The sequence below is a fragment of the Heloderma suspectum genome, chromosome 5 (genome assembly GCF_057233095.1).
Source record: "Heloderma suspectum isolate Gila_16-S chromosome 5, 16-S_ref, whole genome shotgun sequence".
Taxonomy (NCBI): Eukaryota; Metazoa; Chordata; class Lepidosauria; order Squamata; family Helodermatidae; genus Heloderma; species Heloderma suspectum.
The window spans coordinates 197539553-197552829 of record NC_139462.1 but is presented as its reverse complement, the minus strand read 5'-3'; the positions used below and the strand labels follow the sequence as shown (position 1 = coordinate 197552829).

Below are 13277 nucleotides of genomic sequence, written 5' to 3'. Positions count from 1 at the left end.
GCCTTTTTGCCCTCCATAGTGCTTTACTGCCCCCAAATTTGGTGGTGAGGCAGGAATGTGGCCTGTGGGGAAGGGGCACTGGGGAGAGACAGAAGTGGCACTCGAAAATGCCCATCATGAAAGGAACAAGTTTAGGTGAGCCTTGCATTCACACACTTCACCCTTGCCCTCTCCTTCAGTAGTCATGAGGATGAGTTCAGAAGCGTTCACTTAACCACAGCTTGTCGTTTTATCGAAACCTGACAAACTGTAGCTAATCTTAACTATGATGTGTTTGAAACAACATCAAACCATGGCTTATAAAGTTGGATTGTTTCAGCAAACCATAGTTAAGACTAACTACAGTTTAGGGTTTGGACATAATGCTAAACTGTGATTAATAAGCAAGCAGAACAGATGACTTCTATTCCAAAAAACAATGACTGCATTTTCAGTCAGGAATCTTTACCCTATTTCTGCTTTGTGCTCTGTAGGTCAGAAAGAAGTCCAAAGGAAATGAAGTCATGGGACAGCTCATGCTAATTTTGTGCCTTCCCATTTTTGGCCTATGCTACACACGTTCATGCTGTGATTTTCTACACGTGTTGTATGGATTTGCAAAGAATTGGGGCACGCAGTTCATGAGTATCTTTGTAGTTTGTGGTCTCAGCTGAATTATAACCCGATACCTGAAATAACCCTGGTTCCTCTTGTCCCTCAGAGTATTGCATATCAGTTCAAATCCTACTGAATTGTGTACACTAAGCACTTTGAGTATTACAAGACAGTCAGTTTAAGTGTATTTATGTTACAGAGTTTAAACTGTGAAGGGGATGGTAGAAAGAGACTGTGAAAAGGCATAAAAGGTGAATATGTTTGTCATGGATGTGAAGACAGAGGAAGGCCTGAGGAAACCAGGGAAAGCAGGGAGAAGCAGAAAGCCCAGGATAGAAGGACTGGAGGAAGTAGCAGACTAAGGGAAGAAGGTGTAGAAGAGGGAGGACTAAAGGGAAGTGGATACAATGGGAAAGAATCTGAAGAGAGAAGATGTGGAAGGTGCTTCTAACTATGACGTTCCCTAAAACATTTCAGAGCTCTGGTTCAGAGTGTTCTAGATGAGATATAAGGCCTTAATCAGATTCCTACTGTATCAAACCAAACACCTATCTAGTCCTGTATCTTGTTTCTCACTGTGGCCAACCAGATGACCATGGAAAGCCCAAAAGCAGGACATGAGGCAACAGCCCTCTATCGCTGTTGTTCCTGCTGGTATTCAGAGGCATACTGGCTCTAATCCTTGAGGTAGCATATAGCCATCATTGATAAGGAGGCACTGGCAGCCATATCCTTCATGAATTTGTCTGCTCCCTTTTTAAAGCCCTCTAAATTGGTGGCCATCACCACATCTTGAGGAAGTGAATTCTATAGTTTATCTACCTGCTGTGTGAAGACATAATGCCTTTTGTCTGCCCAGCATCTCCCACCCTTGAATTTCATTAGATGACCCCAGGTTCTTGTATTATGGGAGTGGGAGAAAAATGTTTCTCTTTCCAATTTCTCCACACCATGCATCATTTTATACACCTCTGTCATGTCCTTTTTCTAAATTAAATGGTTCTGGGCATAGAAGAGATTCTTTGCTGTTTGTTAGAAGGCATACGAAGAGGGCTAAAGGATGTCCTCTGCCTCTTCAGGAGTTGTTCCTATCACTTCCTGATTGCTAACATCATTCAAGGAAGCTAAACAATAGAAGTCTGTTAGAAGAACTCCTCAAAACACACACACACACACACACGTGTGTGTGTGTGTGTGTGTGTATGTGTGTGTGTGTGGTTGGTTGGTTGGTTGGTTGGCAGGGAGGACTATGGAAAGGTGAGTTTAACTGAGTTTAAAATTAATGAATGGAAGTGAATGTTTCTGTGAATTTTCATGGGCTACCACTGTGTACCTGTATGTTGTTAGTTTCACTCATTATAATATCAATAATTTAGATTGTGAAAAATGTTCTGACAGTTTTGTCTTTGTTTTGAGTGTTTCTTTTTTTTTTTCATTTTCCAGATTTAATTGTGGGTGCATTTGGAGCTGGAAAAGCAGTTGTTTACAGGTGTGTGCTACTGTTTCCCCTCCCCTTTTTGCAATCTGTTCATACATAAAGGATTGCCTTGTCAATCCCTTCTCCCTCACAGGGTTGGGTTTTTTCAAAACTGCATTCTAGCTCTTGGTCCAACCAAAAACTATTGTGGTAGTGGTGGGGGAAGGTTTCATTTTGGGAAAAGCAGATCAAATACTTTGGAATAATTATCATAAAATTTTATAAGACTGGGCTAGAAAAGTAGGAGGACAGAAAGGCCTGGCGTGCTATGGTCCATGGGGTCATGAAGAGTCGGACACGACTTAACGACTGAACAACAACAGAAAAGTAGACATTACATCTGAATTGCAGTCTACTTGAAAACGTTATTTAGATGATGAGCATTTTCTTTAAAAGTTTTCATTGGTTTTACACAACTCATTTATTTACTGAACTCGGAGGGAGAGACCACATGGTGTGCTCTTGGAAGGAGCTATGGACTGCAGTTATAAGCTCCATATTTAGTTTTCCTAGCATGTTATCTACGCAGCTGTCATGGCCTGTGTGTTAATCCACTTATCACCTTCTTTCTCTATATAATTTTGTTCTAAAAGTGATGAATTAAAGGTATACAGTTAATTGCTAACAGTTACTTGGAGAAGTTGGAAGTAAATTTCAGCCTCATGTAGCCATGTCTGTTTCTAGCTGCTGTTTCTATTATTTTTTTCTTCTTCTTTTGGATGGTAGGCCACTTGGCTTCTACTTTGTATCATACAGCAGTTTGAAAAAAGTTTCCTTTCTCCTTCTCAGATCATATTAAACATAAATTCCAAATGTGACAAAACTAAAAAAAAAGGGATGTCTCTTTTTTTCGCCTGGAGATGTTAGGTTGTTTCAGTCATTCTGAAACTTGGTACCATCAACACATGGAAGGGGGTGGGGGGGGTGAGATTGAAGTCCCCTGATCTAAATGCACTGATAAGACTCTGTATACCAGTTTTGTTTTTAAGGAGTAGCCTGGTTGCCATAGGCAACCAAGAATTGCTGGCAGATGAGGCCATGGAATTCCATACTGGTGAGTGATGGTGCTGGCAGCGCTCCATCCCTCCTCTGTGCCCAACATAGAAAGCAAGAGGGCTGCTAGAACAGGAAGCCCCTTCTCCATATCCCACATAGAAATGCATCTGTCTGTCCCTCCTCTGCCAACCCCCAGTAGGCTAGTAATTTTGGGGGCAGGCTAGTAATTTTTGTGGGCTTATTTACAAGGCTGTGAATACTTAAGCTTACCTGCACAGGCTCCTGTACATGCCATCTGAGACCCTCTCTTACATACAGGCACCCATATGGATTTCTGTAGAGTGTGTGTGTGTGTGTGTGTGTGTGTGTGTGTCTTTGAGACCGCTTTTTGTGTCTGGAATTGATGCATGCATTTAATGATAATAATAGGCTCTGTAAACAAGGTCTGATCATCTGCTCCCGATTCCTTGCATTGCTCTCTACCTAGACTTTAGAGTGTCTTCACAGGGCTAGTGCACAGGCCCTGTGACTTTGTAAACCTCTCCGCCTGCCCATTGGGATGCTACAGCCCCCCACATAGGCTCTTCCCAGGGCCCAGCCAACATGCCTCCTTGTTACCTCCCCAGATCCCTGCATGGAAAGCCAACAACAGGGCTGATAGGAGGTTTTCCTCTTTGGTAGGGTTGGGTCAGTCAAGTTCATCCATCACCACAACTATGCTTGCCTTCCACAATAGCTGATGGCGGGGAGGGAGACATTGTCTGGGGAGAGCAAGAGAGTGAAACAAAACTTATCAGAGACTAGGAAGTGGAGAGGGACTGAGGTATGGCCTGTAGGATGGGAATAGAAATGTATCTGGCCAAGCTTGTTGTTTTCTAGTCATTGAACAAAACATTTGGGAGAGTTGCCTCACTTTTTTCCAGCTAAAAATACCATCTAGCCCAGCAAGCTGTAGTACACCTATTGTTGCCTTCATGATCCATGACTCTTACAAATGTCACACTAGGCATCTCTGTGTGCCTAACACACTGGCCAAGTGGACTATGGGAGATGCAGTTTGTAACTTGTGACTTTTGTAAAGAAGTATCAATGGCCCGTTCAGGAGTTTATCTTTAAGATAAACTTATTTTACAACACTAACACAAAATCGTATTTTTTTCAGAAAAATATAATTATTGACCTTAAATTTCAAGGAGTCACTGCTTAAAAGCCCTTTCTACTATGAGCGTGAAATAAGTGGTAGGTTCAAACAGAGTCTTAACAGCAGTAGCTCCTTCCTTGTGAAATATTTACTCCCAAAGAAGACACGTGCCTCAGCTTGACCCTCTAGTCTTCCAAAAGGCAATGTAAGACACTGAACTCAATTGATCTCAACCTGGTACCCTCCAGTTGTTTTGCACTACAGCTCCCAGCATTCCTGACTACTGGCCATGCTGACTGGGGGTGATGGGAGTTGTAGTCCAACACATCTGGGGATGCCAGGTTGAGGAAGGCCAATGTAAGACCTTCCGGTTTGGGAAAGCATTTGGATAATTTCTGTGAACCTGCTTTGTATTTAAGCCATTTTTAATGTATTTTTGATAAAGAAGAGTGGGTTTATTTGGCTGTGTTGTCGGATTTTAAAAGTGCAATCCTACACGCACTTACCTGGGAGTAAGCCTCATTGAACTCAGTGGGACTGACTTCTGGGTAGACATGTGTAGGACTGCAGTGTTATTCTTATTCATCTTATTTAGATTGTAAGATGTTAGAGTTCAACACAATGACACTTTACAGTTTTGGCTATGAGCCTTGTTGGAATGCGGTGTATACATCGCAACAGCAACTACAACCCTGTCCATATAAGTGTGCCTCCGTCTCTGTAGATATATTTTGAGAATGGCTATTAACAGTGATGGAATAGATCTTAATCATATGTACAAATGCATTAAACATAAATGAGTCATTAGCATCCGAGGCAGGGGGCTTGTGTTTCATCCCTGTGGAAAGATGCGTGTGCTCCTCATGTGGGTATTTTGCATGCACCTCCCTGCAGGAGCTTGAATGTTTATGCTATGCACTAATACAGGAAGTGTGACTCACAGTTACTGTATTCCCACATGTCATTAACATCCACAGTAACTAAATATCCTTTCTTCCTCTCATCTGTCATAGCCTGTTCTTTTTCTATCTGTTGAGCCTTTGTTTCTCTCCCCTGCAGAGCAAGACCAGTTGTGACAGTGGATGCCCGGCTCTTGGTCTCCCCGGTGATTGTAAATCCAGAGAATAAAACTTGTCAGCTTCCTGACTCTGTGACTTGGGCAGCTTGGTAAGTTGGAGATAACGAAGACCATTTCCATTTTAGTCATCCCCAGCCAGAGTCCTACATACGCAGCAGAGTGCACACTAAATTCCTTCACATGAAACCTTTTCCTGTTCACTTCAGTTGAGGAGACATATGGGGCACAGAGCTGCCTCCTCCACAGAAGTGAATGCCATGCCCATGGATTTGCTGTGTCATATATTTGCGCCTGCAGCAAAATACTAGATCAGTTTGAGCTCCTCCCTATTGCTCCTTCTTCGGATAGCCTTCTTGGCTGCAGAGCTCTCCTCCTGCCTTAAGATCTCCATCGAATCTCTATAGCTGTCCATGAGCAAAGAGCTGGAGTAATGGACAGTATGAAATAGTACCACTATGCCTCCACTGGTTCTGTTGTGTTTGCGAGACCCATCATGAGTAAAACAGGAACTAGCACTGCCTAAAGGAGCCCCAGAAATAAGCAGAATGATATTCATTTTCGGACAGGTGAGTGGAGCTCCCTTCTGCAAGCTTTGCTGACTTGTGCCATTCTGGAAATGAACATTTCTGCCCATTTCCAATTCCTTTGGGAACTGCTAGGTTCCCATTGTGCTAACAGTGGGTCCCACTACCATTCGGGCAGTATTGGATACTGCCCAATGGCTCAAAGAGAGCTGTGAATCCACCAGAAGTTCTGACGGAGACTGGGAGCCTTAGATAGTCATTGACAGCCCCTCCTGTCCTTGGTCTTTGCTTTCAGCTGAATCATCTCCCCCCTCCTGAGTAGATCCCTGGTGATAGTGCCTTCTGACAGCTAAATGGGCACTCCAACAGCAACTTTGGGCTTCCTACTGGTTTCACTTCTGCCTTTGCTCTTGAGGGCCCGGAGGCATGGAGCAGAATTGGGGATCAAGGTAGAGTTCAGGGTGGGTTGGAGGAGTTATTGGGGGACCCAGGGAAGCATCTCTGAGATGGGGCTCTTTAGGCTATCTTTGGGCTACTGCAAGGTCCTCCCAGTCTGCAGCTGGAGAGGGGCTCCCCATGGAGTCCCAAGCCTCTTCCTCCAGAAATGTTTCTCCAGTTTCTGGGACAGAAGGGAGCATTAAACCAATTCTTGTGGAAATAAATAAATCCCAATAACAGCTGTCAAATAGATGTAAACATTATTGAACAGTCATGCCCATCCCACAGCCACGATATGGAATCTTGTTCTGGATTATGCATTTATTGCTAGTGTACATTTGTCCCAGACACATGACTCCATGCTGGACTATTGTTGGGGCTGGCAAGGAGATATTGCATTTACTGTCTTAGGCACAAAGTAAGAGGCTCTCAACTTAAGTGTATGCTTATGACACAGAGTGCCATTACCAGAAATAGCTTTTCAGCATCTTCCATGTAGAATCATGAGGTGGTAGAATGAGTGGTAGAGTCACATTTTGAATGCTATGTGGTGTGAAGGAGGTGGTGATAGAGTCATGAGATGGTAGAATGGAGTGATACAGTCACATTTTTGAATGCTATTTGAAGGAGGTGGCGGTAGGTCATGATGCGGTAGAATGGAGTGGTACAGTCACCTTTTTAATGCTATGTGGTATGATGGAGGTGGTAGTAGAGTCATCAGTGGTAAAGTAGAGTGGTAGAGTCACATTTTTTAATGTGATGGTAAAAACACAGACATACCTATAAACACCATGAAAGGAGAAAACCAGCACACAGAAAGCAAACTGGGCTAGAAGTATTTTCCCTGAAATGTGAGGAATTTATTATGTGAGGAAGCATTCAAGCTGACATTCCTTGCCTGCAGTGTGAAGTGGTACATTCCACTTTACTATCTCAGGATTCGATCACTCATTCTCCTGCATATGTAGACAATGCCTGAAAGCACACCAGAATTACATTCAAATTTCTGTGGTCTTCCTGGAAATGTGACTCTTTGGGAATGGAACCGCTTGAATGCAAATTTTCTCATAGATACATATAAGTCTATATGTTATGTAGGTGTCAAAGCTGATAGATGGTTATGGTTCTGACCATTATGTTATAAAATATGCTTCCCTGAAGATTTTACTCCTGCTATAAAAAATGTAATCCAGTCTCTCCAAATGATTGAAGAGCAGCTGTTAGGTTTCCATTCTGTAATTTTTCTCTGTAGTTGTTATAACCTCGTGTTGTACATATGCAAACAATTATTAGGGAAACTCCAACAGACAAATATTTCCTCTGCCCCATGGGATAGATTTCTGTATCTTTAGCCAGCTGTGCAACTTGTGCAAAATGCCCACTGATTGACATTTCAAAATAAAATGAATGAAAGGAGTCATCTTAAACAGAAAAGACGCAGGAAGTCTAAAGATTTGGATTATGGTACACTATCTGGTATAAGGAAAATATTGTTTTAGCCAAGTAGGCGATTGCCGTTATTAAAATGTGTGTGTTTTATTTTCCTGTGGGGATAAAAATTCCATACTCTTCATTTTAAACCCAGACTACATTAGAATGTGTTAAAATGTGAAGCTGTAAACTGAAGGTTGGATCCAAATTAAGTTAGTCATGCTTTAGTCCTATAAAAATAAGTTGGACATGGTAGGCATGACTGACCTAAGTCCCATTGATTCCAATAAGATTAAAGCATGACTAAGTCTGGATCCAGAGGAAATCTGAAGTGGAGTTAGGAAGCTGTCCTCTTTGCTTTATTTTTTTCCCCTCTGCCAGTTCAGATATTATTTATTTATTTACAATATTTGTATACCGGTCCATATCTAAAACAGATTTCGGCACTGTGAACATAAAAGGTAAAATAGTAAAAGAATAAAACGATTAAAACACCATAGTAAAAAGTATGCTTTTAAAAAACAGAATGCCAATAAAAACCATGGCTGGTCATTTAAGGAATGCCTCCTGGAACAGTGCTGTTTTTGGGAGGTGAGGAAACAACGCAGTGTTGGTGCCTGCCTGACCTCCAGGGGCAGGGAGTTCCAAGAAAGGGCGCCGCCACACTAAAGGACACTCTTGGTGGACTCCAATTGGGCCATAGGTCCATGTGGAACCACCGGGAGCATTTTAACATGACCACCATTATTGCCTGGGGCACATTAAGAATGGGACAAAAAGGAATAAGGGAAGGGAAACATACAGATGAACAGATTACAGCCTGGATCAGAGAGTATCTTTTCCCAGAAGTGTGGGACCAGAATGTCTGAGAGACCGGAGCTTTAACAAGATTGAGATTATTACCTGATAAATAATATCTCATCAGGTTCTGAGTTCTACTGACATCTCCCTTTTTTTTTCAACAAATATTTAAATAGCAAATCCAAACTTCTATAACAAAATGCATTGTGGAGAATATTTTTGCTTTACCAGAGTTATTTCTAGAAAATCTAAGAACTACGTTTTTCTTCCCAAAACATGTGCCCAGGAGGAGATGCACAACTGCATGATAGAACTCTATTAGTGTGGTGTAGTGGTTAGTGTGTTGGACTGGGGAGATCTGGGTTCTAGTCCCCACTTGGCCATGAAAAGGAAAAAAAAGTAGGATATAATGTAATAAAAATAAATAAATAAATAAACCTTGATTTCACAAGAGTCAGTGAAACAGAGTTCACTGGGGTCAGAACAGGATCCATTTAAGCACAGAACTACAGTGCATCCAAACTAGGCTTTTATGGGGCCATCACCGTGCCACATTCACACAGTTTTATGGAGGTTGTGGTCCAGATATTGACACTGTCTTCCACTTGTAGCCCTCCCATATTTTCCTGTCACTTCTTCTGCCGTTTCTCTTTCTGCAAGAAATTCCTTATGTAAGAAAAGACAGAATAGCTGCACAATCCCTTCTGTTTGATAGCACTAGGACCCCTCTGTTTTGAATGACACCTTACCATTTAATTCTGGTTGTACTGTTATACTGTGGTTTTGAGCTTTCATATTTTATATTGTTTTATGCTGCGCTTTGTGGTTTTAATTGTTGTGAACTGCCCAGAGAGCTTCGGCTATTAGGTGGTATAGAAATGAAATACATACATACATACATACATAAATACTGAGATTCGTATTTTTGTGAGAGATTGGAATATCTGGCTTTGCTGAACAGTAAAATAGCAGGCAGAAGCGGCACCTGAAACTGACAATATTTAGGTGAGTAAGGAAAGATATTTTATACTCAGAAGCAAATATCTAAGTATCAAATTACACATGCATTAAATTGGGTATGAATGTTTGATGTTTCAAATACAGCTTTCCCATTTAAAAAGCACAGAGGTGGTGAATAGGAAAGCTTGCTCCTTCGAACATTGTATTTGGAAGGGGAAAAACCCATGTGAATATGTGTAAGTACTTCGTAACTCACATTGTACACATGGATTTTGTGCTTGGATATCCAAGTACGAAATATTTTGAGAGAAATGGATAAGAAAGGACACTGATTTTTAGTGGCTTCACATTCATTTCCAGGAGTTTATAATGTGCAAGTAAACAATTTCTCTCTTAGGAAACATAGTAGGCATCTATTAAATTAGAAGCTCAAACCACAATATGGCTTGATAATTCATATTTACTGATGTTGCAATCTATGAGCATCAGTAAATATTTTCACATTCTAAACGAACTCTGTAGACATGAAATAGAAGACATAACGCCACAATATCTAACACTGCAATCCTAAACCCAGCTATTAAGGAGTAAGGCCTATTGAATGTAGTGGGATTTACTTTTGAGTAAACATGCATAGGATTGTGCTGTAAAGCAGCAACATCAGGAGGCAGAACACAATCAGAAAACTGTATTGGCTTACACACACACACACACACACACACATATATATATATATATATATATTATAACTTCTCTGTCTTCTTATAGCTATGTATGTGTGACAATTTATTAGTGGAGTTGTAGGGAAATCATTGTTTCAGTCTGATCTTTTTGAGTAATCTTGGACTTGGTGGAAGGGAATTTCTAGTTTATAAGCTCTCTGTCTCTGTCTCCGTAATTCCCCATTGTGGAGATCTTTTAGCATTCACATACTGTCAGGGTGAAGTGGTTATACCCTTTGCCACCAAAAGCACGTAAGCACTGCATGCAAGATTATTATTACAGACAAGGCCACACAGATGCGGGATGGGGGCCCCTCACTTCCTCCTTGCTTCTTATCTGCTGCTCTTTTCATCCGTTAATTGTTCTAAAATGTCTGAATAGATTAATCTCCGTGCAAACCAACAGTTACAAATAGTTCTGGATAGTCAATGCATATATTTTTCTATTTTATTTATTTATTTATTTATTTATTTATTTATTTCTATTCCGCCCAATAGCCGAAGCTCTCTGGGCGGTTCACAAAAATTAAAACCAAAGAGCACACAATAAAACAATATAAAATATATAAAACATGAAAACCACAATATAACAATACAACCAGACTAAAATCAGCATAAAACCTAGCAGAAGTGCAGTGAATTTAAAATACAGATTTAAAACAGCAAAGCGAAAAGTCTAGAAAGCTGAAATGCTAAAACGTCTGGGAAAATAAAAAGGTCTTCACCTGGCGCAGGAAAGAATACAATGTAGGTGCTAGGCGAACCTCACTAGGTGTCAGGGTGGAAACTGAGCCCAGAGAGCCCCAGAGCAGTTCTGATTCTGAGGAGGAACAGCCATCCGTGGGAGTGGATCCAGATCATCCCTCACAGGCTCAGCACCTGGCAGAGATTCCTCCTGCCAGCATTCCTGAGATAGATAGTGACCCTGGTAGTGAGGGAGTGCGGGAGGGGGGCTTCTTAGATGCTTGACGCAGACGCAAAGAGCGACGAGCGATGGAGGGCGCGGAAAGGAGGCGTAGCACCCATTTGGCGCGCAAGCAACGGCCGCCTCCGTTGGACCCAAGGGAAAGAGGGAGGATCTCTCCCTAGCCCATAAGTTCTGGGCCTTCAAGTGACTCTCTTTCAAATGGGGATCAACTGCCTGCCTGAAGCTTAGTCCACGCTGCTGTTCCTTGCTTTAGCCACTGGTGATTAGCATCTGAAAGAGTCATTAAGTTTTAAAGGGATTAATGCTTTGAAAAGAATTCCCTTTTATCTGTGTCTTGAGTAGGGATGGATGAAAGTCCCTTACCTGTTCTCGAAGCTTGCTTCGCGGTGGAGGGGAGGCGCTTTGGTTCTCCCCCCGAAGTTCAGGCGAGGGGGGGGAGGCGCCTCGCCCGGCCGAAATTCAGGCCGGGGGGGAGGCGCCCCATCGCTCGCCGGCGAAATTCAGGTTGCATAGGAGCGCCCCTCTACCCGGCCGCGAAAAAAAAGTAAAAAAAACAAACAAACCACACATACCCGTGATAGGCTACGTAATGATTTATGTAGCCTATCACGGCTAGATTTCCAAAGTCAGCCATGATAGGCTATGTAAATCGTCATGTAGCTTATCACGGGTGACTTTGGAAAAAAAAAAATGCGTATGCAAATGGCGGCTCCCATGGGGACCGCCATTTGCGTTCCTTATTTTGACACGTCTAGTCTACGTAAAGATTTACGTAGACTACGGCGAAAATAAGGGCAACACAAATAGCGTTCCCTTATTTTCACCGTAGTCTACGTAAATGTTTACGTACACTAGACGTGCCAAAATAAGGAACGCAAATGGCAGCGCCCATGGGCCGCCGCCATTTGCGTACGTGCTTTTAATTTTTTTCCCCAAAGTCAGCCGTGATAGGCTACGTGACGATTTACGTAGCCTGTCACGGCTGACTTTGGAAATCTAGCCGTGATAGGCTACATAAATCGTTACATAGCCTATCACGGGTGTGTGTTGTTTTTTTTTACTTTACTTTTTTTTTTTGCAATGGCGGCAGCGGCAGCCGGTCAGGAGACCGGCCACCGCCCCCACCCCCCACGAAACGCCGCCGGGACCCGCCGCCGAGAGGGACATTCGGCCACGGTATGTCCCATCCCAGGGTGGGCGGGGGGCTGGTGGAGAATTTCCCCACCAATTTCGGGGGGCCGAATGCGTTGGCGTTCGGCCTCCCGAAGATTTGTGGAGAAATTCTCCGCCATCCCTAGTTGAGTTGGCTATTGGAATCTACTGAGAGAGGCCGCCAAGGTGTTCCTGACACTAGGGAGCTAATGCCACAGCCAGGGTGACACAGCAGAAAAGGCCCTCCTCCTAATAGCCACCCGCCTCACTTCCTTTGGCAGGGGCTCACGGAGAATGGCCGCTGAGGATGATCTTAAGGTCCAGGCAGGCACATATGGGATGAGGCGATCCTTCAGATAACCTGGCCCCAAACCATTAAGGGCTTTGAATGTTAATACCAGCACTTTGAATTGGGCCCGAAAATGGACTAGCAGCCAGTGCAGCTGGAAAAGTACTGGCATAACATGAGCTCACTGGCCAGTCCCTGTTAACAATCTTGGTGCCCTATTTTGGACCACCTGAAGTTTCCAGACCGTTTTCAAAGGCAGCCCTATGTATAACGCATTGCAGTAATCCAGACGAGAAGTTATCAGAGCATGGATAACTGTAGCTAGGCGATCTCTGTCCAGATAAGGGCATAGTCGGTATACCAGCCTAAGCTGATAAAAAGTGTTCCGTGCCACTGAGTTCACCTGTGCCTCAAGTGACAGTTCTGTATCCAAGAGCACCCCCAAATGATGAACGTGATCCTTTAGGGGGAGTGCAACCCCCTCCAGAACAGGTTGAATATCACCTAGCCAGGCAGATGAACCACCCACTAACAGTACCTCCATCTTGTCTGGATTGAGTTTCAATTTATTGGCCCTCATCCAGTCCATTACCATGCCCAGGCCCTGATTCAGAACAGCCACTGCCTCACCTGGGTTTGATGAAAAAGAGAGGTAGAGCTGGGTTTCATCCAGATATTGATGGAGCCCACACCTCCAGATAACCTCCCCCAGCGGTTTCATGTAGATGATAAACAGCATGGGGATA

General features: G+C 43.0%; 1 protein-coding gene across 2 annotated transcripts in view; it reads left to right on the top strand.

Annotated features, from left to right (window-relative positions):
• ITGA8 (integrin subunit alpha 8) overlaps positions 1 to 13277 on the top strand; it is a 181183-nt gene that overhangs the window by 73599 nt on the left and 94307 nt on the right. For both annotated transcript variants that reach the window (XM_084858984.1, XM_084858985.1), the window contains exons 14-15: positions 2038 to 2083; positions 5268 to 5375. In XM_084858984.1, the coding sequence (XP_084715110.1) occupies positions 2038 to 2083; positions 5268 to 5375 (154 nt within the window). The remainder of the gene's footprint in view (positions 1 to 2037; positions 2084 to 5267; positions 5376 to 13277) is intronic.